A 25,421-nucleotide genomic window follows, 5' to 3' on the forward strand; every position below is an offset into this window, starting at 1 on the left:
CGTCGTCTGCTATGTTTATTTAAAATTGAAAATAAAATCAAATGATAGAATGCCTAATACGCTTAGTTATAAAATGGCAGATTAGGTCTACAAGACAAGATGGCGACTCGCTATTGTTACGCTTGAGTGATTTCATTTTTTTACTCAAAAAATGTGGTCTATCCTTCACCCCTTGCCTACTTGATGAGACTTATGACATTTCTGTGTTTAAAGAGTTACAGTTATGACATAATTATTAAAGGGATGAGACGTTCATTTAAAGTTATAAATGCTTATACATGTATTGATTGAAAATGTCCTTAAACTTGGATCAAGCTATATAATTTATAAAGTGTCAAAAGATTATATTCTGAATTGCTATTCTATTTCTTTCTAACATGTTCAAAATTTCAAAAGGACAATTTCTGCCTTATCTATTTGTAATGGAGGGACACCGGTCTCAACCACAAGGTCTACAGAGTCAACCCGATAGAGTAGATTGTTACTTCCACTTGAATAAATTTTTGCACTAAATTTTATAAAGTGGATGTTTTGTTCCACACGAAAACCAACAAAGAACAAAAAATCACCGGGAGCCAGATGAAAACATGAAAATACAATCTACCACAAAGTGTTTCTTTTGTTGTATTTTCATGTTTTCGCCCGGTGCCCCCCTGATGCAAAACACAAATCAGCCTTCATAAAATTTCTTATCATAGAAAACAATAACTGTTTAAGCCCTTTTTCAGAAAAAAGTAATTATACAATATATAAATTGTCATTTTGATTAAGATTATAAGTATGTAAGTTTTTTTTTTCTTATTTGTTTATTTGTTTAATTATGAATTAATCTACCTGTAAATTAAAACAATCTAAAAATATCTGTCACGGTTTAAAACTGTTCACTTTTTAGGGTAGAAAATGTGTTATATGTGTTAGCGGCCAGATAACACAATCGCTACAGACACGGTACATTATTCTGTTGGTCACAGGTACGAGTTCTGGTCAAGCTGAAATCAATATTGGGGGAAATATGCTGTGGTTTAGATCTGTTCATTATTAAAGAGAAACTTGTGTAGCCGGCCCGATAGCTAAGTTGGTCTTCTGACAGTCATGGGTTCGAGTCATGGTCAGACAGTTTCAGTCAGGTTGAGAAGTTGATTTGCAACTGACAAATGTTTGGTTCATTTAACAGATTGCATTGAAATTGAAATGGACAAAGGCAGAATTGTATGCACGATACTTTTAGATCTACAAAGGGTACTTTATATAGTTGATCACTTTATGATTAACTAGTATTATATAAAACTATATAAAATGTCAGGATTATCTAATGAACAGCGACGTTACAAATGTGCAGTATTATATATGTATATAAAGATCTACACTGATATTAAGCCGCATATATACAATAACATCACCAAAGCAACCATTATTGGTCAATATATGTTTAAACTTTTTATTTTGAATTCAAAATGCCCGTGCATACATAAGTTAGCGTATTAACTTGATAATTATTTAACAGAAATATACATAGATATAAACGTACAAAAGACTTTATAATTAATACATTAAATATGTAAACATAAGAACGAAATGAAATCACATATATATTTAAGTGTATTGTTTTGTATGCAATTATTTAAATTTTAATTTAGATTACAGGCAAACTTGTTGTCTATACGGACAAGTCTTGGACAAGCGCAAGAAATCTATATTGACAAAAAGTCTAGTTTCGTATTGCGTTCGATGTTGATCATCAACTAGGAAGCACAACTAAATGTTGGCATATATAATTTAATCAGACAACAAATGATTGAAATAATTCTGTGTGACAACTTTGTTCCTTTGATGTCAAATAAATGTAATTATTACACGAAAAATCGCCAAAAATGTAACTTTCTGTAACGAATGACAATTCGCATATAACAGAACATGTATTACTTTTCTCTTGTTATAACTGATACGCACATTGTCACTTACTATAAATTTGAACGGTTTCAGTGTAACGTCTGATCGTTTAGATTTTGAAGTTTGCGCGAAGTAGGTGGCTAATCGCACTTCCTCCTGATTTGTATCCTTGACATCTGCGGGTCTCATTCCAATTGTCCGATGATAGGTTGGATTATAATTATCAGCAATGTCTTGTAACACAGGTAGAAACGTACTAGTCTCCATGTACGAAACATAGCGCATGAGTCTAGTCTTAATAGTTAAAATGGCTCTTTCCGAGGTAGACGCCTTTGTCTCATTTTGAGTAGGAAAATAATGAATTTCTTCTTTCTTCATGAGCGCTTGGACCTTCTTGGCGTTAAACTCTTGACCTGAAATAAATAATTGTTGTGTAGTATTTGTCCTTCATAAAATATATACATGTGTACATGTATACCTATATACTTAAATAATATTAAGTGATATAGAAAATCAGATTTACAATAGTTGTATAGTTGTAAATAATAAGGTCTATTTTAAATTTAATTATAATTGTAAAAAGTAAATGCTTACCTTTGTCAGTAATTAGTTTGGCCGGTGATCTGTCTGAAGATGTAAGGATTTTCTGACAGGCTTGAGCTACTTCTTCCCCAGTTTTGTGTTTTAACGGCTGTAACCAAACGTACTTGGAGAATGTATCTATCACCAATAAAATGTATTTGAAACCCTGGTTCCGATCAGCAAATTTCACCATACCGATCAAGTCAGCCATCCATGAATCGTCTTTTTCAGCACTTACAATATGATTTCTTTGAAATCGTCTCCTCACTGGTTTATGCAGGCTGTATGACTCCTGATCATGTAAGAATTTACGTATTCTGTGCATACCAATATTGAATTTTTCATCACATTTCATCACTTAATACAGTTTTTTGAGGTCCAGCAAACGCGCCAGGATGTTTAGGATCGTAATAAATTGTTTTTAAATAATCTTCCCAAGGAGCCATGTTTACTGTCCCAAGGAGCCATGTTTACTGTTTAAAGTTCACAACACAAATAAACAACATAAGATAAGTTATCTCAATTTATACATTTTCTTGGTCATTTTCCTTCTCGCTGACGTCATCATCTGTTTCCTACTCTTCGTCTTCATCGGAAAATTCCATATCAAATAACAGCAGATGTCGTATTTAAACCTTTAGAAACTAGTTTATCTATCTGGATCATAATTTGTGTATGTTATCTACTATTTCTGAGTGGTAGAATGTAGTTTTCTATTAAAGTTGTATACCTGCTGAAAAAATCTTCTTCGTTATAAGGTTGTATGCGCTCTTCCGTCATTTCCTGAGCAGCATCACTTTCCTCCTCATTGTCTATAAATGTATTGTATATTTTATTGGATTTTTGTTCGTTGCTCTTTTCCACAAATTAACATAAGCCTAATTATCTTCTACAGAATTTTCTTCATGCTCGCTATCGCTCAACTCATCGTGTTTTTGTTTCTTTGATTCCCTGTGTTCAGGACACCATCCGCTTTTGACATGTCTTTGCACGTCGTGATTAGTGTCGAATAATTGCCCACAATCATCGCAAGCTTGTCCTTTACTTTCCATTATTTTTTTGCAAATTATTTTCGTAATTATCTTGCGACTTCTTGGGTTCTAAGTAATCATTGATGTGATCTGTTTGAACTCCAGCTGTAGAATGATTAACTTCTGGAAAAGCGTTTTCTTTGACAGACCCTAATGTGATCATGTGACCCTCGTATTCAGCATTTTTACAAAATGCATTTTGTTCAATACATTTTATCCTCTGATTGTCTGGAGTAAACGGTTTTAAATCCACTAATAAATACCCGTAAGGATACTTGGTATTTTTTGCAAATGCTTTTAAGAACATTTCAGTATTCCCTGGGTACATCTGCCGAGCTAATGTCATCACTGATTGCTTATCTACAGGGTTATTAAACACAATTAAATAGTGACAATTCCTTCTCTGTGTAGGATCTTTGTTTCCAAACAAATTCTGATTAATTGAAATGATTGAGAGAGACCTGTTATGAGATCCCTCAGTAAACAAGTCAGTGATCCTTTTGTCTTTACAAGTCTCTGAGAACAAATCATCAATGATCAATAGATTGTTGACTTTAGGATCAAAGTAGTCGTCGTCATCTAGGTCGGATGGTAAACCTTGAATGAATTCACTCTTGGAAAAACAATTCTCTTAATGAAGGTGTATAAAGGCTGTCATCGTCGATAAAGCCACACAAACCTTTAAATTTTGGGTTGAATTTTTGATTTATGATTCTGCAGCAAATCCTTTACCGTCGTGGTCTTCCCACAGGCTGAAAATACATATTATTTTAACTATTATTAATGCAAAGTGATACGAAATAAAACAAGGTACAATAGAATGCTCGAAAGAAAAGAGGAAAAAAATCTTATAAATTTGAAAGAGAACTGTCAAAAATCTATGTTGTGAATTAAACAAAATGTTGAAATTATTTGTGAAATTTCAAAATATTTTTAAATTATCAAATGTATATGGAACTACTGAAATGCTAAAGATTTTAAGTTTTAAGAAATAGTAAGTTGAAAACAACAATTACCTGTAGGACCTGAAATCATCATGGTAAATGGGTGTTGAAAAATAAAGTCTTTCCTATCACCCTCTTGTGCTGACGATGGTGGTGGTGTCATTCCAACCATCGGTGGTGTTGGTAGAGGAGGCGCTCCCTGAGGAGTAGGAGGCACTCCCAAATGCACTTCCTGAAGAGGAGGATGATGCGTTCCTAATTTAGTTCCCTGAGGAGGTGGAGGCGCTCCCTCTGCTCCCAAAATGCGATGAGTTAGAGGAGGAGGAGGAGGCGCTACCAAATGCACCATCTGGGGAGAAGGAGGAGGATACGCTTGACTGGCTCTTTCATGCATTTGTCTCTGGTGTCGTAACATATTGTCTCTTTTCGAAAAATGTTGATGACACTCTGGACACTGTATTTTATCCATCCTCTCAGTTCAAAAGTCAAACACGTAATGAGGCAAATAACTATTTTGTTTTGGTTTTATAATCATATTTCTTTATTGACCAGTTCTACACCATCGTTTGCACAGACCTCAACAAATCACATGGTTTGATTCTTTAAGTTCGCCTATATCATAATTATCAGATTCATTAGTGCTTCATTTCTTATCGTGTGAGCTAACGGAGAGGTTCTTAAATCATTTTCTATAGTTTTTATAGTCTTAGCACCAAAGAAATTGGATTATAATCGTATTTTCTTGGTCTCGCCCGGCTCTATTCTTAGTCTCGCCTGGATTTTTCTTAGTCTCGTCTGGCTTTTCTTAGTCTCGTCTGATTTTTATTCTGTGTGTTCTTAATTAAATTTGAAATATCTGAAGGATACCTTAATAATCCTATTTTACGTTTTGTAATAAAATTAAGAGAAAAATAATATATGTGTATATATCTCTTTATCAAAGTTTATTATTTAACTCGAGACTTATACTGCATTTTTCATTATCATTTTAGTCGTACAACAATCAACATGGCTTATACCTGCGAACAGTGCGAAGCTAGTTTCACTAAGCTAAGTCAGTTGCTCCAGCATAGAAGATTAGAAAATCATTGGCAAAAATTTACATGCCCTAGCTGCAAGAAGACTTACAATAGAAAACAGAACTTAGATCGTCATATGACGAAACATGCCGACGAAAATTCTCACCACTGTCCAGAATGTCTTAAAGTGTTTACAAGGAAAGATGCACTTGATGAACATTGTTCACAACATGAAAATCAAAGTGGTTGTGGAATGAAAGAACTCATGGTGATGATAATCATAATAGCTCAGGAAAACGACAAAAATTAACACAAAAGGATAATGCCACGGAATACTATAACATTGAGAAAATAAACGAAAGACGAATTGAAAAGTTCAACACCACAGCGTCTTACTATAACATTAAAATCAAGGACTTGGAAGTGAGAGATTTACCAAATATTTTAAAAACACTGAATGTAATATTTCAGTCTATACTGCATGAATTACAGAACATATTCCAGCTAATGATTTAGTGAGGGTGTCAATGGATAATCCAGAACTGGACTTTCCAATTGTCTTAAAATTCATGCCAAGATCAGCTCTTACTGTAGATAGACTTTTATCAGAGATTGAAAGAGTACTTCAATCGTACGAACAATTTGTTGTTGACGAGACATTTGGTATCAAATTGGTTCATGTTGCAATTGTTAAAGGCTCAGGATACAGAATGAAACCAACAGTAGACATTACTCAAATGTTACAGAACAAGAAAAAAAAATCAAATAAAAAATAAAGGGTAAATTTGGGTGTGGGAAAAAGGGCCAGCTAAAAGCATAGCTCTTGTTTTAAAAAACCCCAAGGGACGGGATATGAAAAAACCGTCAATACAACGAGACTTGGCCATAGAACTTAACCGAAAAGCGGACGTGCCACTTGGTAAATGCAGAATAGAAGAAGTGAAAATATTCCAATCTTCCTTATTAAACTGCCAAATACATGTCGTATCGAAAGCTCACTTCAACGCTATCATTTATCAAGGTCCAGAAGGAGGTGTGCCTATATACATCTACAGTAATGATGATCATTTCGACGTCATAACGTCAATGACGGGATTTTTAAACAGACACTATTTTTGTCAAAAATGCAAAAAGGATATCAAACAAAAGAACGCCATGCCTGTAATAACCCCTGCCATTATTGTCGTAAGCTTCACATAGACAATTCTGAAGACTGGCAATATTGTGAAATTTGCAACTGTAAATTTGTTAATCAAACCTGTTACGCACTACATTGTAAGAAGACAGAAAAGGGAAAATCAACATGTGACTTGTATTACATATGTAAACATTGCAGCTAACTTATTAATCGTTCAAACAGAAACATGACCATATTTGTGGTGAAAGGTTTTGAGATACATGCAGAGATTTTGTTAATGAAAAACACTTATGCTATATGCATCAAGTTGAAGATGATGACGCTCTAGCAGAAAATGAGGCAAAGAGAGAAAAACAAACAAAATACATTTTGATCACGAATGCCAAAAGACAAACGTCTTGAATGTTTTGCTGGTTACCTTCCTGGTGTTGGTAATACATGTGCTCATTGTAAAAAGTCCTGGTGTGGGTCTATGGAACATAGGCCAAATTTATGTGTAGCACATAAGGTTTGTAGCACTTTCATGCATCTTGGAGTTAGTTCGTCCTCTGAATGTTCAAATTGTGGGCCCAATGAATGGGTGTTTTCAGGTTCAAATACAATCGAGTCCTTTTGCAAATGGTTATTTACGGTTGAAAATAAGGATGCCACAGTTCTTTGCCATAATTTCAAAGGGTATGATAGTTATCCGATCATGAAATTTTTGTATGACATCGCCATTCTGCCCGAGGTGATCACAACAGGATCACAATATATGTCAATTGTAGTACCTATCTTTCGAATAAGATTCATTGACTCTTTGAATTTTATTCCAATGGCCCTCGTAGACATGCCTAAAGCTTTTGGAGAAACAGAACAGGCAAAATGGTACTTTCCACATCTATTCAATACAACAGAAATTTACTCGGTAGAACTTGATCATTTGCCTGAAATAAAGTATTATAACCCAGACAGTATGAAGTCAGAATCACGTCAGACATTTTTAAAATTGTACGATATAAATAAGCACACACATTTCTCACTGCAGGCAGAGCTTTTGCGTTATCGCCAATCTGATGTTGATATTCTTAGAAAATGTTAAAAACAACAGAACACTTTTCAAAGAACTTACTCAAACATCAAACAATGATGGAATAGATCCATTTGCGAAATGCATTACAATAGCATCAGCTTGTAATCTTGTTTTTAGGAGTCATTTCCTAGATGACGAAACTATTGGTATTATTCCGTCTCATGGATACCGCCCAGAGGCTAAACAGTCTGTAATGGCTTATCAATGGTTATCCTACCTTGCATTTGAAAGGCAAATATTTATTCAACATGGTCGAAATAAGGGGGAGAAACAGATAGGACCTTATAAAGTTGATGGGTACTATGAAACAGAAGACAGTCAAAAAGTTGTTCTAGAGTTCCATGGAAATTTCTGGCATGGTGTCCAAAATGTTTTTCCAAAAGCACAATTAATCGGGTCAATGGATTATCCATGTCTGAATTATACAAAAACAACCTTGATAAGCAAAAGTGTCTTAAATCTGAAGGGCATATTTATGAATGTATATTGGAATGCGATTTCAAAAAGAAATTAAATTCTAATCCCATCATGAAAGCATACATCGATTCTTTGGAAATAGTTTTACCCTTAGAACCAAGAGGTGCATTCCATGGTGTACGTACTAAAGCATTTAAAATATATGCAGAGTCCTCGGCTGATACTCAGATTAAGTACTTCGATGTTACATCTCTGTATCCATTTATCAATAAAACAGGGAAAATTCCCCTTGGAGATCAAACTATAATCACTGACAATTTTGAGGATTTCAGTAATTATGAAGGGTTAATAAAATCTAAGATCCTTCCGCCAAAGAAACTGTATATTCCCGTCCTGCCAACCAAATGCAATGGTAAGCTTATATTCACTCTCTGTCGCACCTGTAGTGAAACATATGAAATTGGAAAATGTTGTCATATAGATGAAGAAAGAGCCATTACAGGCACATGGGTCACCGATGGAGTGAAGATGGCTTTATCCCAAGGTTACAAGTTACTTAAAATTTACGAAGTATGGCATTTTAATGAAATAGCCAAATACGACCCTCGTACCAAAACAGGTGGTCTTTTTACAGAATATGTGACTATTTTCCTGAAAGTTAAACAAGAAGCCAGTGGTTGGCCAAACTGCTGTAAAATTGACAGACCGACAAAAATATATAAAACACTATTTTGAAAGGGAGAGCATTTTGCTAGAGTATAATAATATTGAGGAAAATTCCGGCCTGAGACTTTTAGCTAAAATCATTCTTAACTCTTTCTGGAAGAAATTTGGACAGCGTTCAAACTTGACGCAGACAAGTTATATTGACGACCCAGTTCAATTTATTGACATGATGACAAGAAATAAAGAACGTACGTTTCAGAAGCAGTCCAGTAAGACTGGACATATAATACTGATTTCATAGAATAATGTTGTTGTGGCTGCATACACAACAGCTCAAGCCCGATTGAAATTATAAGTTATTTACAACCATTAGGTGAAAGGGTTTTGTTTTGTGATACCGATTCTGTTGTGTTCAACTCTGCACAGGGTGAGTGGGATCCTCCATTAGGTGACTTCCTAGGTGATTTAACGGACGAAGCTCCAAACAATCAAATAGCTAAATTCGCCACTGGGGGACCAAAGAACTATGCATATTGCTTAGCAAAACCAAACAAAAAAGGTCAATCTTCAGTTTGTAAAGTCAGGGGAGTAACGCTGAATTATAAGAACTTATTGGATATTAATTTTGATTGTTTGATAGTTTGTTTCATTTTACGCCTTTTTCCAACAGTATTTCAGTCATATAGGCGGGTAGTTTCCTGACCATCGTTCCTGGAGAGTTACACCAGTACTAGACTACCTTCCTCCGCGCTTAACTACCAAAGCATCTCCCGGGGATCGAACCCACGCCAGAGAGGTAACTGGATTAGAAGTCATCGACTCTAACCCCTCGACCACGCAGGCGGTATTAATTTTGATACTTTTAAAGATATGGTTACGGGACAAATACAAAATCAATGCATTAAAGTTGTAGACAGTAATAAAATCTCTAGAAATAGAGAAACTTGCCACATCATAACGAGAACTGAAACCAAAGATTACAAAATTGTGTTTGCCACGAGAGTGATCTCTGAAAATTACAACTCATTCCCTTACGGTTATTAGTCATGTTTTAAAAATCACGATGTTTAATTTATTTAAATGCATTTACTTATATACACGTATAGATAATGTATTTATGTATTTTACATTTGTTTCAATTAACGGAGACTTGCATATTTATGTTGTCATTATTGTAAATAAAATACGCCTAAAGCCACAAAATCTTATTATTCTTTTATGTCCGTCTTATTCAACACACAGACTACAGGCTAACGCCAGTAGACATCCCTATACCTATCTTAGTAATAATGTAAAACTCTTACCGGTTAGATATATACATTAGATGACAATGTTAATTTATATTTCTGATTAATTGTTAATAGGATTAAACACTAACTACACTTCTTAGAGTTTAACCCACCAACATGACCGAGTTCAATACTTTAAGTACAAAACTAAGCTTTTGGGAAAAAATAATTATTGGAAAAAATAATACTAAACCCATCAATATTCAAAGTTTAGCGGACAGGTTAAACTATCGTCTGCTAGATATACCAAGATAGCGACTCGCTATTGTTACGCTTGAGTGATTTTATTTTTTTACTCAAAAATGTGGTCTATCCTTCACCCCTTGACTACTACTTCATCATATCAATATACTAAGATATACATGTATGCACTATGCACATAACATTAATAATTCCCAGTTTCTATTAAGTAAATATGAAATGCTAACATTAACATTAACATTGGTACTAATGGATGGAATTCAAAATATAATAGAAAGAAAACTATTATGTATGAACTCTATTATAGATGCTATTATTAGCCAGCTAACACTGGGTAAAAACACATATAACCTGTCGACTAATCAAAACATGTATAATAATTAATAAATTTAAATGAAGGTCTCATCCATCATAATTGTAAGTCTTTAAATACAGAAATATTTTAAGTCACATTATATCAATATTCTAAGAAACACATGTATGCACATAACATAAATAACTCCCAGTTTCAATTAAAAATAAATATAGCATCCTATTAACATTGGTACTTGGATGGAATCCATAATCTTGTACAAAAACTATAATGTATAGTATAAAAGAGAAACAAAATCTCAAACAGTCTACATCATATAATAAAGATTGAGTTGTGTGAGTGTCTAAACATTAAATGCATATCTCTACAGTAACAAATACTGTCCCTCTTTTAACCTTCCATTAGACTTTACTATACATGTATAACTATCTGCAAATATATATCAAATGTTTAAAATTTAAAACTTCAGAATGTGATCCTTTCTCTGTTTCAATATATGGACATGAGCACCTATATGAATAGCTTTAATTTTCTACCTTTCAATTTTACCAAAGGTTATTTTATTAATAACACATAGAAAAAATAAATAATTTCATATAGTGATTAGAAGAATCCTGTAGCGGAATACCTGTAGGTATGTACTAACTGAACAAACTAGAACAATCCAGTCTAAGGTATATAAAGCCAGTCAAAAAAAATCTACCAACATCCACTCCCCGGGCATGCCGGGGCCTCCATGCTTTTGATGACCTTATAACTCGTAATTTTTATACAACAAAAATAGTAAGTAATACCTATAGACAGAAAAGAACAAATAATTTAGTAAACATGAGTTAATTCCCCTTAAAATAGAGAAAACCTGAAACCCAAAAGAACACCCTAAACAGCAAAATTTTGAAATGTTGCAGGCTCAGTTTTATCAAGCCGTGCAACGTAATGGTAAAATATTTATAAAAAGTTAGATTGCCATGTGATAGCAGTAATGGCAGATTTCAACATCCGGATACTGGTACACTTTGTATAAACAATCATTCTATGCAATGGATAAATTTAATATGGATAAAATCAATAGGATAATCGTTTACAACAGTTCCATTTCCAATCATTGCACTCATTTGCAGGTAAACGTCTTCTTGTAGGAAAATTTTGAAAATATATAAATGAATGAAAAAGAATACGGCATCAATGTAGACCTCAACGATATTCAAAATCTGGTTTTTAGTGCAAATGTATTGCCAATAACATATTCGAAATTCGGGTCTTAGTATTGCCAATAAAGCTAAGGAACAAGCTGTTAACCTGAGCCTGCAATTTTGTGCAAAATACTATCACAATTCACATGCTTTTTTCATAAACTTATTTAATAAAAATATAACAACATATTTGTTTACTTGCTTTTTACGAATCAAAATTAACACTAATTAACACAACATGACATTAACTCTTATAACAACAGCTTCTTCCATAGGCCAAAATAAAAAGCATACCATAAGAGACGACGCCGCTGTATGAAAATTTTGAAAATATATAAATGAACGAAAAAGAATACAGCATTAATGTAGACCACAACGATATTCAAAATCTGGTTTTTAGTGCAAATGTATTGCCAATAAGGCTATGGGACATGCTGTTAAACTGAGCCTTCAATTTCGTGAAAATAATATCACAATGCACATGCTTTTTACATGAAGTTATTAAATACAAATATAACAACATAGTTGTTTACTTAATTTTTACGAATCAAAATAAAACTAATTAACACAACATGACATTAACTCTTATAACAACAGCTTCTTTCATAGGCCAAAATAAAAAGCATTCCATAAGAGACGACGCCGCTCACCGGCGTCGCAAAAAATGTATATATCCAGTAGTTAAATGGTCTAAATTAACAATCGCTATTAACGCAGTTTGTAAATGTCTTTCAATCCAGGAATATAGGCGTAAACTTGTAGGTTCCATTTTTAACCACTTTCATCCATTCTAAAATTGCCATTGTCTTCAACCGCCTGTATGGGCCATACGACTGTCACTGCTCGTGGTATTCAAAATAATATGAAATAAAAAAATGATTCTTTAAAAAGTCTATTAAACGGTATCTTAAAAGTAGACGAAGTAAAACGATTTCAAATTAGTTCTTGCAAGTAATTTAAAAACAAAATGTTTATCTTCATAATGTGGCGTTGGTCAGGAATCGAGACTTCAAGATCGGCATCCCGTCATCTACACCTCACTGGCGTGTAATGTTAACAATTCTATCAGAGATTTCTCTTATATAAACAAAGAAGGCCAGAAGCGTATTCACTCGCCGTTCTTATTTCCTCCCTCTGAATTTTCAAAGCGCCATATTGTTTGAAAAATCTGATAAATAAAAAAAAACTTTTTTGTTGAATTTTGTTCTGAAAACTATCTAGAATGATAGAAAATGGTCTAAGAAAATAAATCCGAATATCAATATCTTTAATTCAGTCATTAACGCACTACAGACGTTTAAACAGCGCGTGCAAAAAATAGTCAATCAATATAGCAAACCAGTTAAATTTCACATTTATTTCACTATAAAAAGTGAAATAAACACACAACAATTTCATCAACGTTTTCAAAATTCACCATTCTTTAAATGTTTCTGCAAACGATAGACTTAACGACAGTTCTTTTTTGTATATGAATGGAACAGTCCTTAAAGAACGCTTCTATTGGAAACTCTGAAGCAAAAACACATCTAAACCGCCAACTTAATTTTTTTCTTGATGTGTTAGAATGGAAAAAGATATAAATTCTTCGTGCATTATAGTACAAAAATGCACGGTTTTTCATTCAAATGCTTTGTAATTATCGGCCTTCGTGATTAATTACAAAAGAATTCCTACGCATTTTATTCCACAACAATACACTCAAAGTCTGTTCGATTTATTTGTACGATATCAGTGACTGAAGTGCAAGGTCAATATTGTAGGAAAGACAAAAAAAAATATATATATATATTTCGCTTCGCACCCCCGCCGTATTACTATCAAATCTGAATTGTTTGCCCCGCGTCTATCAAATTAGCGCCCCCCTCCATCTTATCATGTTAATTCTCGTCTTTTCGCTTGGCGGTTTTGCACAAATCAGCCACCATACGATTCTTTATGTTTAGAATTTTCGTGTACACATTAAATTAAACGTCACTCTCACATTATCAAGACGTATAGTATCACTGACAATTATTTCAATTATTTTGTAAAATAACTCATGCATGTCTTGCTTGTATAGTGACCCTGACACAAATTCTGACATAAACTTTCGTAAAAAAAGTAGTTCCATTATTTCGTTTTCGCTTTTCATATTGACACAAAGTACGTGTTATTATATTGTTATAATTGCTTAATGCTTAAATGTGTAAAACGGTACGTATTAAATATTGCACGGATTTATATATCGAGAGTGTCCGGTCCGTGTAATATAAATCCGTGGTTATTGTTAAGTGATATAGGTATCTAACAAATGCATTCATGAAATTAAGTTACAAATATTGTATATATAAATTGATCAAGCAAGAATTCAAGGACGACTATTTATAACTGTTGAATGGTAATATTTGTAACTATGCATGTTTAAAACCTGTTTTTGATTGACAATAGTCATGTTATATTTCGTAAATTCATTTGTAAACATCTATGAATTGCACTTTTATGCTTTTTTATAACTATTAATGATAATAAATTAACCAAATTAATACATATAATACATGAGCGTATCCAGGAAGGGGTTGTATTGGGTCATCGCCCCCACCCGTTGGGATTTGGCTAGTATTCATATATAAGCCCCTCTGATATTTGGATAGTTACCTAAAGCAGCACGCCTCCAGATCAATACTAATTCTAATGAAAATTTGGAAATATGTATCTGAATGTTTAATATTGTGAAGTAACAAAAGGAAGCAAATAAGACAATTTCAATGCCACTATCAACCTACGTACAGTACAAAAAGTGGTCAAAATATTCATAAATAGCCTTTATTGCCTTAGTAACGCATTAGAAATATAGTTGTATATACTGAAAAATAAACTGTCATTAATCACACAGAACATGATCAATTTCATTTGATTCTTACTTTTTTTTATATTTTCTAAAATTTTAGTATATTTTTCTTAAGTCTGATTTTATTGAAATATTTTGAACTCTCTGGAGGCATGAAGCTTTAAGTTATTAAGCAAAAGCATGAGAATATCAGGAAATTTAAGACTCATGACATCACCCCAACACGCCCGCTGTAAAACTAGTAAAATGTTACCCCTTTTGGCATATTTGAACATAGCTTTGTAACATCCTTTGGTAAAAAAATTCCAGGAGCCGCGCCTGGGGGTCATCTAAAGATGGCACAAATTGTTATTCTATGATTAAAAAAGTAGCTTGTGTGAACACATTGACACTCAGCACCTTTACCTCTCATTAACTCCAGCAGGAATAAGCCTGATTTTGTGAAACATTGACACTGTCATTGGTCAGTACCGGTGTACGGACATAATCCCCTTCGGACAAAATCCCCTTCCTGTATTTTTCTATATCTGCACATAATCCGCTCCATGGGTGTACATAATCCTTAATGTGTGAAAATTTGAAGTGGACAAAATCCCCTTCATAATATTGCTACCTAGGATAAAAACCCTCGGAGGATTTTTCGGTTGATCAAGTGGGTATAAGAGCGACATACTGCATTATGCTGTGTGGTTAATATCTTAATGTATAATAAATAAGTAGGAAATATTTCAGCAGGAAAAGCACACTCAATTAACACATTATAATCACATAAAAATTGCTTTGTTTAAGTATTCATATCAATCAATCAAGTAGTGTAGTGATCTTGGTTTGATTAAATTCTTTCATCAATAGAAATTGTAACATTGGACAGTATATATCAATTAGAATTATTAACTTATACAATCAATGAAACAATTATTGGCTAATAAAAATGTTTTTCATACTAATCAATTAAAAATAATTAAAGAAATTGTCTAATCAAATATGTGTTATGCAGTTGATAATTTACCATTATTTTAATGAAAACTTCTAAACTAAATAAAGGTTAACTATTGAACCATAATTATAAATAATAAAAAAACAAAAGGTCATAATTCATCAACTTTTAGGGAGTATAATAATACATTATTCATCAATTTTTATGGAGCATAATTATACATTAGAAAACTATGAAACAATGCGATGATTTTGTCGGGATAGTGAAGGGGATTTTGTCCAGCCTTGCAAAGAAATGAAGGGGATTATGTCCTCCCATGAAAAGGATTTTGTCCGAGTAGGCATTGGGGATTTTGTCCGAGTAGGCGAAGGGGATTTTGTCCGAAGGAGACTATGTCTTACATTCGTCAGTACCAGTCCCTATATAGTTTTAAATCAAAGCTCAAGGTCACAGTATATTCCTCCAAAACAATAACTTGAGAAAAAATATGCCTAGATTTGTATAACTTAAATTGGTAGGGACATGTACCCCTATTGACTTTGAGGTATTCAGGGCAAAGTTACAGTGATACGTGTATTAAATCATGGAGCGATCAGTACATTGTTTTCGCTTTCTTTTTTTCCAAAATTAAGCCCTATCACATTTTAAAAGTGTGCTAGGATAACACATAGTTTCATCGGGTATGTAATGCTGGAGTCCACTGAGGTTTTTTGACATGATGGGACTGTTAATTTATTTTTCAGATAAATGCACCATTTGATGTAGGTTTAGACCACTTATTTTTGTGCAAAATTTCAGATCATTCGCGCACTTCGTGTTTCCAGAATAATGTTCAAATTGTAAAATATGACCCAAAATAGAAAGCGTTTGAACTCTTTACACCCAAATCGGTCTATGAAAAGTATAAAAATACGATTTTTAATTTATTTCAAAGTATATTTCTTAACTTTCTTTGCATATATTTCTGTTTAAAGTGCCCAGCTCATTTATGGAAGAAATTAAAATGTTATGGTTTTAGGCTTTTAAACCTCAGTCCTTTCTTCTGATGAAACTGATGTTAAACATTTACAAGGAAGGGCCCACAATAATGTTGTAAAAACTTTTGGCCCAACCCTTTTGTATATCGTGTAATTTTGTTGATGTAAATAAATTGATGTATATCTATATATACAATAGAATATTTTTAAACTACAAGTCCTTTATTCTCTTGTTACTTTTCACTCGTTATTTCGGTAAATCCATACAAAATAAACGTACACGATATTAGTCAAGATTATATGAAACTGATATCTTTGACCTTTGTAAAACATTCAGATTTGTTTGTGCAACATAGCGTGCAACATGACTAAAGGAAAGATGAAATACATTAAACCAGCTAGTATCAGGTATCAGTTAAATTTTGTCAGCAGTTTTGTTAAAGTATATGATAATTATAGTAATTATAGTTACAACAAAAATGATAGTAGTAATCTTTATATGAGTCTCATCCATACTTAACAGCATAAAAAAAGTTCACTGACATAATTTTACATTCTATTCTGTTTAACAAGAGACAGTCAAAGGGAGGCAACTTCCAAGTCCATACGGCAAGGATTACAGAAAGATTATTGCATATCAGACAGAATTATCTACCGTTTACAAAGGTGCTAGAATATGAGAATCTTACACTGGCTGCCGGTACAGACCGGAATCTCTAGCTCGAGGATAACTAAACAGTTACCCGAGAGCTACAGATTCTTGTTAGTAACGGGCGCCAGTGTTTGATATAAGAATCTTCCACTGACTGCCATTACCGCTGTAATATTCTTATAGTATAAACATGAAGAAAAAGGAAATGGGTCGAATTTTTAATTCTAAAAATGGCAGAACAGACATAAACACATGGGACATAGGAATTTTAAGCAAAATCATTTTACAGCTATGTAGAGGTAAAACACTCGCGGACGAATTGGATAACATAAGAATTCTAAAGTCATTAAGAAATGAACTGGCTCATTCTGGATCTTTAACGATAAGTGATGAATATGTCAAACAGTGGAAACGTATTGGAAGTATTTTGACGGAACTGTGTAAAAACCTTAACAGATCTATCCGCGACGAGTGTCAAAACCTTATTGAAAATTGTAAATTTGGTCTGATTAATGGACAAGAAACACTGCACATGTTGGGAAGCATAAGTCAATACATAACAAAATTTCAGAACAGCTGGCAATTCTGACAAGAAGAGTTGAACAGTTAACAGAGCAGGGAGTCAAGAAAGAAAAGGGCATCATCATTATGAAAGAAATAAAAGGTATTTTAATCTTCGAGTCTAAGTATTATTTTACGTAACGTAATAGCGTTATAGGGTAATCTCCGTTTTTTCTACACCACATTGGCCCACGTGTAAGAAAATCCAGGCCACGTAGGTCCGTTTTCTTTCTTATTCAGGTTTTTAACATATGAGAGTTTTGATTGTTTGCATACTATTGTTATTGCTTTTTAAAATGTACATTGTCAGATCTATCCATTTTTAAAAGGAGTTCATTTTAGAATAAACATCGAACTTTTAACCTAATTCAAATGAATGTGTAATTTCAGCTATAAACAATGTTTTTGAGTTGCTCCACAACCGCACTTTCGTGTTTGCATAGGCGTGATCGATTCTGTTAAACATACGGCGAAAACAGTAGTTCTCGAATGCAATAATGTATTTATAATGTATAATTAAAAGGTCAATAGAATCAACCAATACTCACTACTTACCTGTTTTTTTAGATCTTCGACAAGTGGTGGAACAATGCATAAGTGAAAGGCATGCTACATGTCGAACAATAACAGGTAAGTATATAGTAGTTTAAGTTAATTATTTACACAAGTTTCCAAACGAAATTATACTAAATTTATAAAAAAACATCTATAGACTGAGAGAAATCTTATTCAGTTCCTTTGTGAGGGAAAATGCAATGGATCGAGTATAATCACGCATATAACACATGAAATACTGCATATCAAACAAAACAGAATTATAGTTTCTGAAATAATATTTTACTTATTTTTGTTTCATTTTATTTTTCTTAAAAACCGGACAATACTTAATTGACTATTCAAATAAAAATATACACCCTCTTTTAAGTGCTCGAGGCTAGGCTGTCTATCAGGGGAGATAATACCCAGCTGACGGAATTAGCAGATGAAATTCTGGTTAGGGTGTTTAGAAAAGCAAGCAAAAGAACACCGGTACCTGAAGACGAGACACAACTTTACGCTACCATAGAGAACGACTTACAGAAGCCAAATATAAAGTCATATGCTTGACGCAAGTAATATTTACAACATGTATTTATTATTATCACACTCACTCGACATTGAAAATGCTTCATTGTTGGGCGAGATTGTTGAGCTGTTAGATATGGGTCGAGATGCTGAGGTGATTATGCTGATTGGACAGAGCGGGGCAGATAAAAGTGTGATGCTCAATACCGTCCACAGGGTGTTAACTGGAGAAAATTTCACCTTGGCAAGACAAGGAACCGGTTATTTGCAGTCTGTTACCCTTGACTTTGAAAGGTTTGTGAAAAATACCTATTGAAGATAATTGATTTTAAGATATTTATATTCAAAGAAGATTAATTTAATTTGATTTACATTAAAAGACTTAATACTTGGATAGACAAAAAAGGGGGCGGCCGTGGCTGAGTAGTAATTGAATAGTAATTGATGTTGACGTCAAACCACTTGCCCCTTACCGCTGTGGGTTCAAAACCCGTCAGGATCTTTCGATCCTCTCATGTGTGAGATAAAACATTTGCGGTGAACATTAAACTTCATAATTTCTAATTATTAAAAATCACTTAAAGAGTTTTAATTTAAAATATTCAATGTATATAGATATTACAACTGTGGTGTTTACCTGAAGACTTTCCGAGATGATTCAAGGAGAGGAAAGATTGATGCAATTTTACACAAACTGCCACATATAGTTGATTGTGCTGGCCTGGGAGATGATGACTCACCGGAATTACGTGAAATATTAGAACTTCTTGTAGGAAGTACATATACATTTATTTATATGAAAAATGCTTTGTTTTTGTTTTTTGGTCTATTTTGGCTAACAAAACGCCTAATAAAGACCACCTTTTTACTGCTTTTTTTAACTTTCTTTGTTCCCATTAAACACGTAACAATATGTTTGTTTTATTGTCTTTTTAGTACTAATTAACGCATCAAAGGCATGCTATGTACCCAGGGCGCATAAAACAGTCCTCTGGGCGCTTTTACTGTACTGTAGGGTTTTCTATTTATTTTACTATTGGCGATTGGACTTACTTTAGCCGTTTCTACTCAAGGTGTTTCTTCTGTACTTAATGCAATTCTACTGAACTATAGACGCTTTTACTTACTGAATTTTAGACGTTTGTACTGTACTCTACTATACTCTTTGCGTTTTAACTGTACGCAAACCACTTCTACTGTATCCAAGGCGCTTCTACTGTACTTAAGCCGTTTTAACTTTACTCTAGACATTTCTGCTGTACTTAAGGCGTTTCTAATTTACTATATGAGCATGCACTGTGCTCTAGGCGTTTCTACTGTACTCAAGGCGTTTCTACTTTACTATATGAACATGCACTGTGCTCTAGGCGTTTCTACTATACTCAAGTCTTTTCTACTTTACTATATGAACATGCACTGTGCTCTAGGCGTTTCTACTGTACTCAAGGCGTTTCTACTTTACTATATGAACATGCACTGTGCTCTAGGCGTTTCTACTGTACTCAAGGCGTTTTTTCTTACCTATATGCATGCACTGTGCTGTAGGTGTTTTTTCTGTACTCAAGGCGTTTCTACTTTACTATATGAGCATGCACGGTGTTCTTGGCGTTTGACTGTACTCAAGTCGTTCTACTTTACTATATGAGCATGCAATGTGCTCTAGAAGTTTCTACTGTACTCTAGGCGTTTCTACTGTACTCAATACGTTTTACTTTACTTTAAGACCGTGCACTGTGCTCTAGGCGTTTCTACTGTACTTAAGGCGTTTTTAATTTACTATATGAGCATGCACTGTGCTCTAGACGTTTCTACTATACTTAAGTCGTTCTACTTTACTAAATGAGCATGCACTGTGCTCTAGGCGTTTCTACTGTAGTCAGGACGTTTTAACTTTACATTAAGACCGTGCACTGTGCTTAAGACGTTTCTACTGTAGTTAAGTCGTTCTTCTTTACTTTATGAGCATCACTGTACTCTAGACGTTTCTACTGTACTCAAGTCGTTTCTACTTTACTATATGAGCATGCACTGTGCCCTAGGCGTTTTTTCTGCACTCAAGGCGCTTCTTTTTTTTCTATAAAAGCATACACTGTGCTCTAGACGTTTCTACTGTACTCAATGCGTTTCTACTTTACTATAGGAAAAACACTATGCTCTAGGCATATCATGGACTTACCTGGGTAATTAATAAATTTATCATATTCATATCTTTACAAAACAACATTTTGAACAAGGCTCTTAAAAGGTTTAACAGACGTTGATCTTGAGCTTAGAATAACCTTTTCTGTCAAGGTCTAATTATTGATTTTTTTTTATTTAAATGTCATGATTTTGTAATTATGTACGGATTCGAATTACACTTGAAAAAACAAACACAATACTTGCTAACAAAACAACATATTGAATAAATTTGATGTGACCTTGACCTTAAATTGACTGACTGACTAGGTAAAATTAATGGACTTCTCTTGTTTTTTCTTGACTTGATATAACTTGTTTTTTATTGTATTTACTATATATTAAGACACAACATGTTTTACCTTCATGTAAAACAAACTTAAATTGACATTGACTCATGTATGACTTTGACATTGCATTTAAATTATTTTACTTTCACAGATTATCGCTATTATTGACTGTAACCTAATCCATTAATCAATGGATTTTTCCCCCATATTTAGACAAAACAACCTTTTAGGGACAATGCATTATAATAGGGTCAACTCACCTTGACATTGAGCTTTAAATAAACTTGTCCATAAGTTAAAATATTGAATTTAGGTTATTATATCATTTATGTACGGAATTGATTTATGTGTGGAAAAAACCCAACTTTTGAACAAACATATAGGTGGAATAATGTCTATATGACCTTGACCTTTGATTGGCCTTTTACTTCAGCCATTTCGACTGTACTCAACGAGTTTCCTCTGTACTATACTAGGCGCTTCTACTGTATGCAATTGTTTTATATTCTAGGCGTTTATTTATGTATTTTATGTATTTTTACTGTACTGAAGGCGCCTTTTCCGTATCAGCGGCACAAGTCATGTATTTCTTGCACAAGTACCGTATTTCTTTCCTGGCTATTGAACTCGTATTTATACAGTATACATGTGAGACTCCAATGTTCTCGTAACGCAGTCCGGGTGTATCTATTCAGTATACCATAGGTGTATCAATTGTTCTCAAAACAAATTCACAGTACTCAAAGTACATCATTACAAATGATACATGATTTACAATTAGGTTTTTACTGATGTATTTTTCACGACTATTTAATAGGTTTCATACCAAAAGGTACAAACATTGCGGCATTGCAGTCTAAACAGGAACAATTCGGTGTGGGATTTCTGAAGAGGGTATTTCAGAAGTCGAACCCTGCTGCCAGGGTGACAAAGGTTGCATTTATACAAAGCGGTAGAGATGCAATACCAAGAAACTTGATAAAATGTTTGAACGAAGTCCTCTCAATAACAGACCCTGCAACCTTGAAAAGAAAATGTGAGTTAACTTAACTGATACTATTTTTACTCCCACTGACTATCAAACATTAATTCACATTATACCATATTATACTTTTCTGAACCATATTGGGAGAAAGTACCTTGTCCAGCTTTTGAAATTTTGCATCGTAACATTGCTGTGATGGGAAAAATAGTTTGTACCTTTTGAAACCTCTTTTCTGCACCTTTGGCATAGTATTTTGAAACTGTGCAAAATAGTTTATTCAAGCCAATGCAAATACCATTCATAGCATACATTAAAATTTGACAATGAAATGTTAGGAAACATCTTTGTGATAGCATATTCGAAATAAATCCAGCAAATGTGCCAGTTTTTATATCGAGCATTTCAGTTTAATTGGGATTGTTTCAAAGATTGGTAAAAATAAACACGTTTGGCATTGGGAATGGGTCTGGAAATCTGACCAGTGTAGACACTTGGGAAAGACATGATACAACATTAAGAAGATTTCATTGGTAATGACAGCAGTGCGATTTCAATAATACTGATTGAAGAAAGCGTGAACTAGAAAGCTTACTTCAGCTCGTACGGGCAATATGTTGATTAAAGATACGTAAATAACTTTTGTGTTCATAATCAATCTGTTGTAAATGTTCTACTTTACAACACAAGCCTTACCATTTGCTATAATCATATTTTTATATAAAAACTATAGTTTTTCAGAATTTTACTCGAACAATGTTATGAAGCTTATAAAAGAAATTTAATTGCAAGCAATGTTATATTATCAATTCATAGACACATTAAATTAATTACATGAAGTATGATTTACTTCAGACACTGCAGAAGTGTTTCTACTGATATCAAAGTTTGACTTGGTTCGTGACCCCTCTGTTAATATTTCAACCGGAAGTGACCCTCTATACATATCTTAATCGGAAGTGACGAAGACTGTAAAAAAGGAAATCGAACTCGCTGGCGAGCTTAATATTATCGGAGCATCTGAAGCTAACCGCATTCGTTGGACAAGTTATACGGATATGATTCAAGATAGAGACATAGAGAATAAAGCCCTTGAGTTTCTTAAACGAATCGTCGGTCCCATGAAGATTTTTGAACTGTGCATGTTTAGATTAACGAACATATCAAGCGGTTTTTCTTACAAAATATGCAGTTAAATATAACTCCAGCTTTGTTTGTCACCGCTGTTGTGTTCGTGGTGGTAAGTGCAGTTCTATACAGACTACTGATGGCCAGTGTTTAAGCGGATAAGTCAAGATACCTTCTGCTTACTTCGTCTGACTTTGTCATTTTTTTTTGTATCTTACAAGTGAAAAGTAATTTATGCATTATGATGTGCTCTTGGCCAAATTGTTGGTCATTTGTAACAAAAAGTTACAATTGTTTGTCATGTTTCGTATTACATAATTATAAAGTGTACATGTATATGACTTCAAAGGCAAAATTGTCACATTGTATTATGTAAATTACTCATAACCTTCTTTTGGCTGTAGTTTGTAAAAACAAAGACTTCATATAGTGATCAGACATGATGCACCTGATTCACTTAATACCATCCTTTAATTTGTTTCCTCTTTGATTAATAATAGCATTAGTAATATGGAACATGTGTTATTCATAAATTATCTGTTAATGAAGATTTCTTGCGGTTTTGTTCATTGTCCCAGACTGGTCCGTATAGGCAACAGGTTAGCCTGTAATCTTGATTAAAATTGAACATATTGTAAACAATACTGCTGTTATTGTAATACATAATGTATTGAACTTAATACATTTAAGATATTTTTGTAATTTCATTTGATTCTTTATATTTACATATTTAATATATTAATAAAGGATGCTTTCGTACGTTTATATCTATGTATATTTCTGTTGAAAATAATCAAGTTATGTATATTTAAGCATGTATTATATATCAAATTATTATCATAACCGTTGCTATAGTGATATTTTATATACTAGTGGCTCTTTAGATAGGACATTAAATACATATATAAAGAATTTTTAAATATAACATTTCTGTAAGGTTGTTAAGCCAGCTGTCTGCATGGTATATCTGTTTCTTATTTGAAAGAAAATTAATAAAAAACCAGGCTGAAAATTAATTCATGTACTTTATCAAGGTATAGCTAATGAAATTCAAACAGTTTAATTGTGATATGATATTACAACCATGTTTAAAGCTATTTGACTCCAGATGAGTCAAACTTTTTTTAAAGAAAAGCAAGACAAAAAATTGAAAAAAAAGAAAATAAACAAAAGATCAAAACAGATTTATGGTTCAATATGCAATATTCCTTATTTCATTAAAACTTTATCCCATTTCTAATAATATCGTCAGTTTTCGTTTTGCTTTCTCTAGAAATTTCTCACATTTATTTTCCAAAACTTTACACAAGTGTTAATCAATAAATCAACCCGTGTAATAAAATGTTGTATCTTATATTCTTGTATGTATATGCAAAAAACCCCCCAAAAAACAAAACAAAAAAGAAACAACAAAATAATAAAAACAAAAAAAATAATAATAAAAAAACCAAAACAGTCAAACTTGTTTCCTGAACAATACACTGCTCTGATAAAAAAAGTCTTACCACAGGAGTCAAACTTCTCTTTGTGTTGTATAACACATTACTGGAACGGATGCTCTACCTACTGCGCTAACAAGACATACAGTAACGTGTATTCTTTTCATTTTTTTATGTAAATGAGGCTTTGATCTGCCTAAACTATTGTTCGCATTGTTATTGGTCTTTGTTATGTAAACAAATGCACAAGTTATTAAAATATCCTAGTTTAGTAGCACTTTTGTTTTGTACCCACCGTTGCTTGGTCACACCGAGAGATCTTCTGTTTTGGCGACACTTACCTAAGATATTATCTAGTTAAGAAAAATAGCGATTCCCGTACACAAAGGACATTTATAGTAAACATTGTAGATATAGTTTGAAAATATAATTGAAACATCAACACTAAGAACAATCTTTTTTATCAAAAGTTTGCGTTTTTGTGACCTGATTGTAAATAAAAGTATGAAACGTGATTTTCTAGTTTAGTTTTAACATGTGTATTGTTATCTTCATCTTTAATTTCCTGTATTTATATGAAGATAACATAATGTAAGTAATAGAAGTACTGTAATAGAAAGAGCATCA

At 33.2% G+C, this 25,421-nt stretch overlaps 2 protein-coding genes across 3 annotated transcripts; both read left to right on the forward strand.

Annotated features, from left to right (window-relative positions):
• Positions 1–5,455: 5,455 nt before the first annotated feature.
• LOC132726328 (zinc finger protein 22-like) lies at positions 5,456–6,242 on the forward strand. Its single transcript, XM_060711640.1, has 2 exons — positions 5,456–5,711; positions 5,959–6,242. Exons 1-2 carry the CDS (start codon positions 5,456–5,458, stop codon positions 6,240–6,242), a joined length of 540 nt encoding a protein of 179 aa, XP_060567623.1.
• A 10,866-nt stretch (positions 6,243–17,108) lies between these two features.
• Positions 17,109–23,571, forward strand: LOC132726325 (uncharacterized). Of its 2 annotated transcripts, XM_060711637.1 has the most exons (6): positions 17,109–17,815; positions 18,280–18,342; positions 18,638–19,071; positions 19,393–19,553; positions 22,063–22,281; positions 22,637–23,571. In XM_060711637.1, exons 3-6 carry the CDS (start codon positions 18,812–18,814, stop codon positions 22,639–22,641), a joined length of 645 nt encoding a protein of 214 aa, XP_060567620.1. In that variant the 5' UTR covers positions 17,109–17,815; positions 18,280–18,342; positions 18,638–18,811; the 3' UTR covers positions 22,642–23,571. The 2 variants fall into 2 exon arrangements, with proteins under 2 accessions (XP_060567620.1, XP_060567619.1); XM_060711636.1 differs by having other exon boundaries at positions 22,063–23,571.
• Positions 23,572–25,421: the final 1,850 nt, after the last annotated feature.

The sequence above is a fragment of the Ruditapes philippinarum genome, unplaced genomic scaffold (genome assembly GCF_026571515.1).
Source record: "Ruditapes philippinarum isolate M1 unplaced genomic scaffold, ASM2657151v2 ctg2635_1_1_1_1, whole genome shotgun sequence".
Lineage (NCBI taxonomy): Eukaryota > Metazoa > Mollusca > Bivalvia > Venerida > Veneridae > Ruditapes > Ruditapes philippinarum.

What these genes read in the sequence shown, in the direction of transcription:
- LOC132726325 (XM_060711636.1), top strand. Translation starts at nt 18,812, where the DNA reads ATGCTTGACGCAAGTAATATTTACAACATGTATTTATTATTATCACAC. An exon ending in GTTACCCTTGACTTTGAAAG is followed by an intron (nt 19,072 to 19,392) that starts GTTTGTGAAAAA and finishes CAATGTATATAG; the next exon opens with ATATTACAACTGTGGTGTTT. An exon ending in ATTAGAACTTCTTGTAGGAA is followed by an intron (nt 19,554 to 22,062) that starts GTACATATACAT and finishes ACTATTTAATAG; the next exon opens with GTTTCATACCAAAAGGTACA.
- LOC132726328 (XM_060711640.1), top strand. Translation starts at nt 5,456, where the DNA reads ATGGCTTATACCTGCGAACAGTGCGAAGCTAGTTTCACTAAGCTAAGT. An exon ending in ACAACATGAAAATCAAAGTG is followed by an intron (nt 5,712 to 5,958) that starts GTTGTGGAATGA and finishes CATGAATTACAG; the next exon opens with AACATATTCCAGCTAATGAT.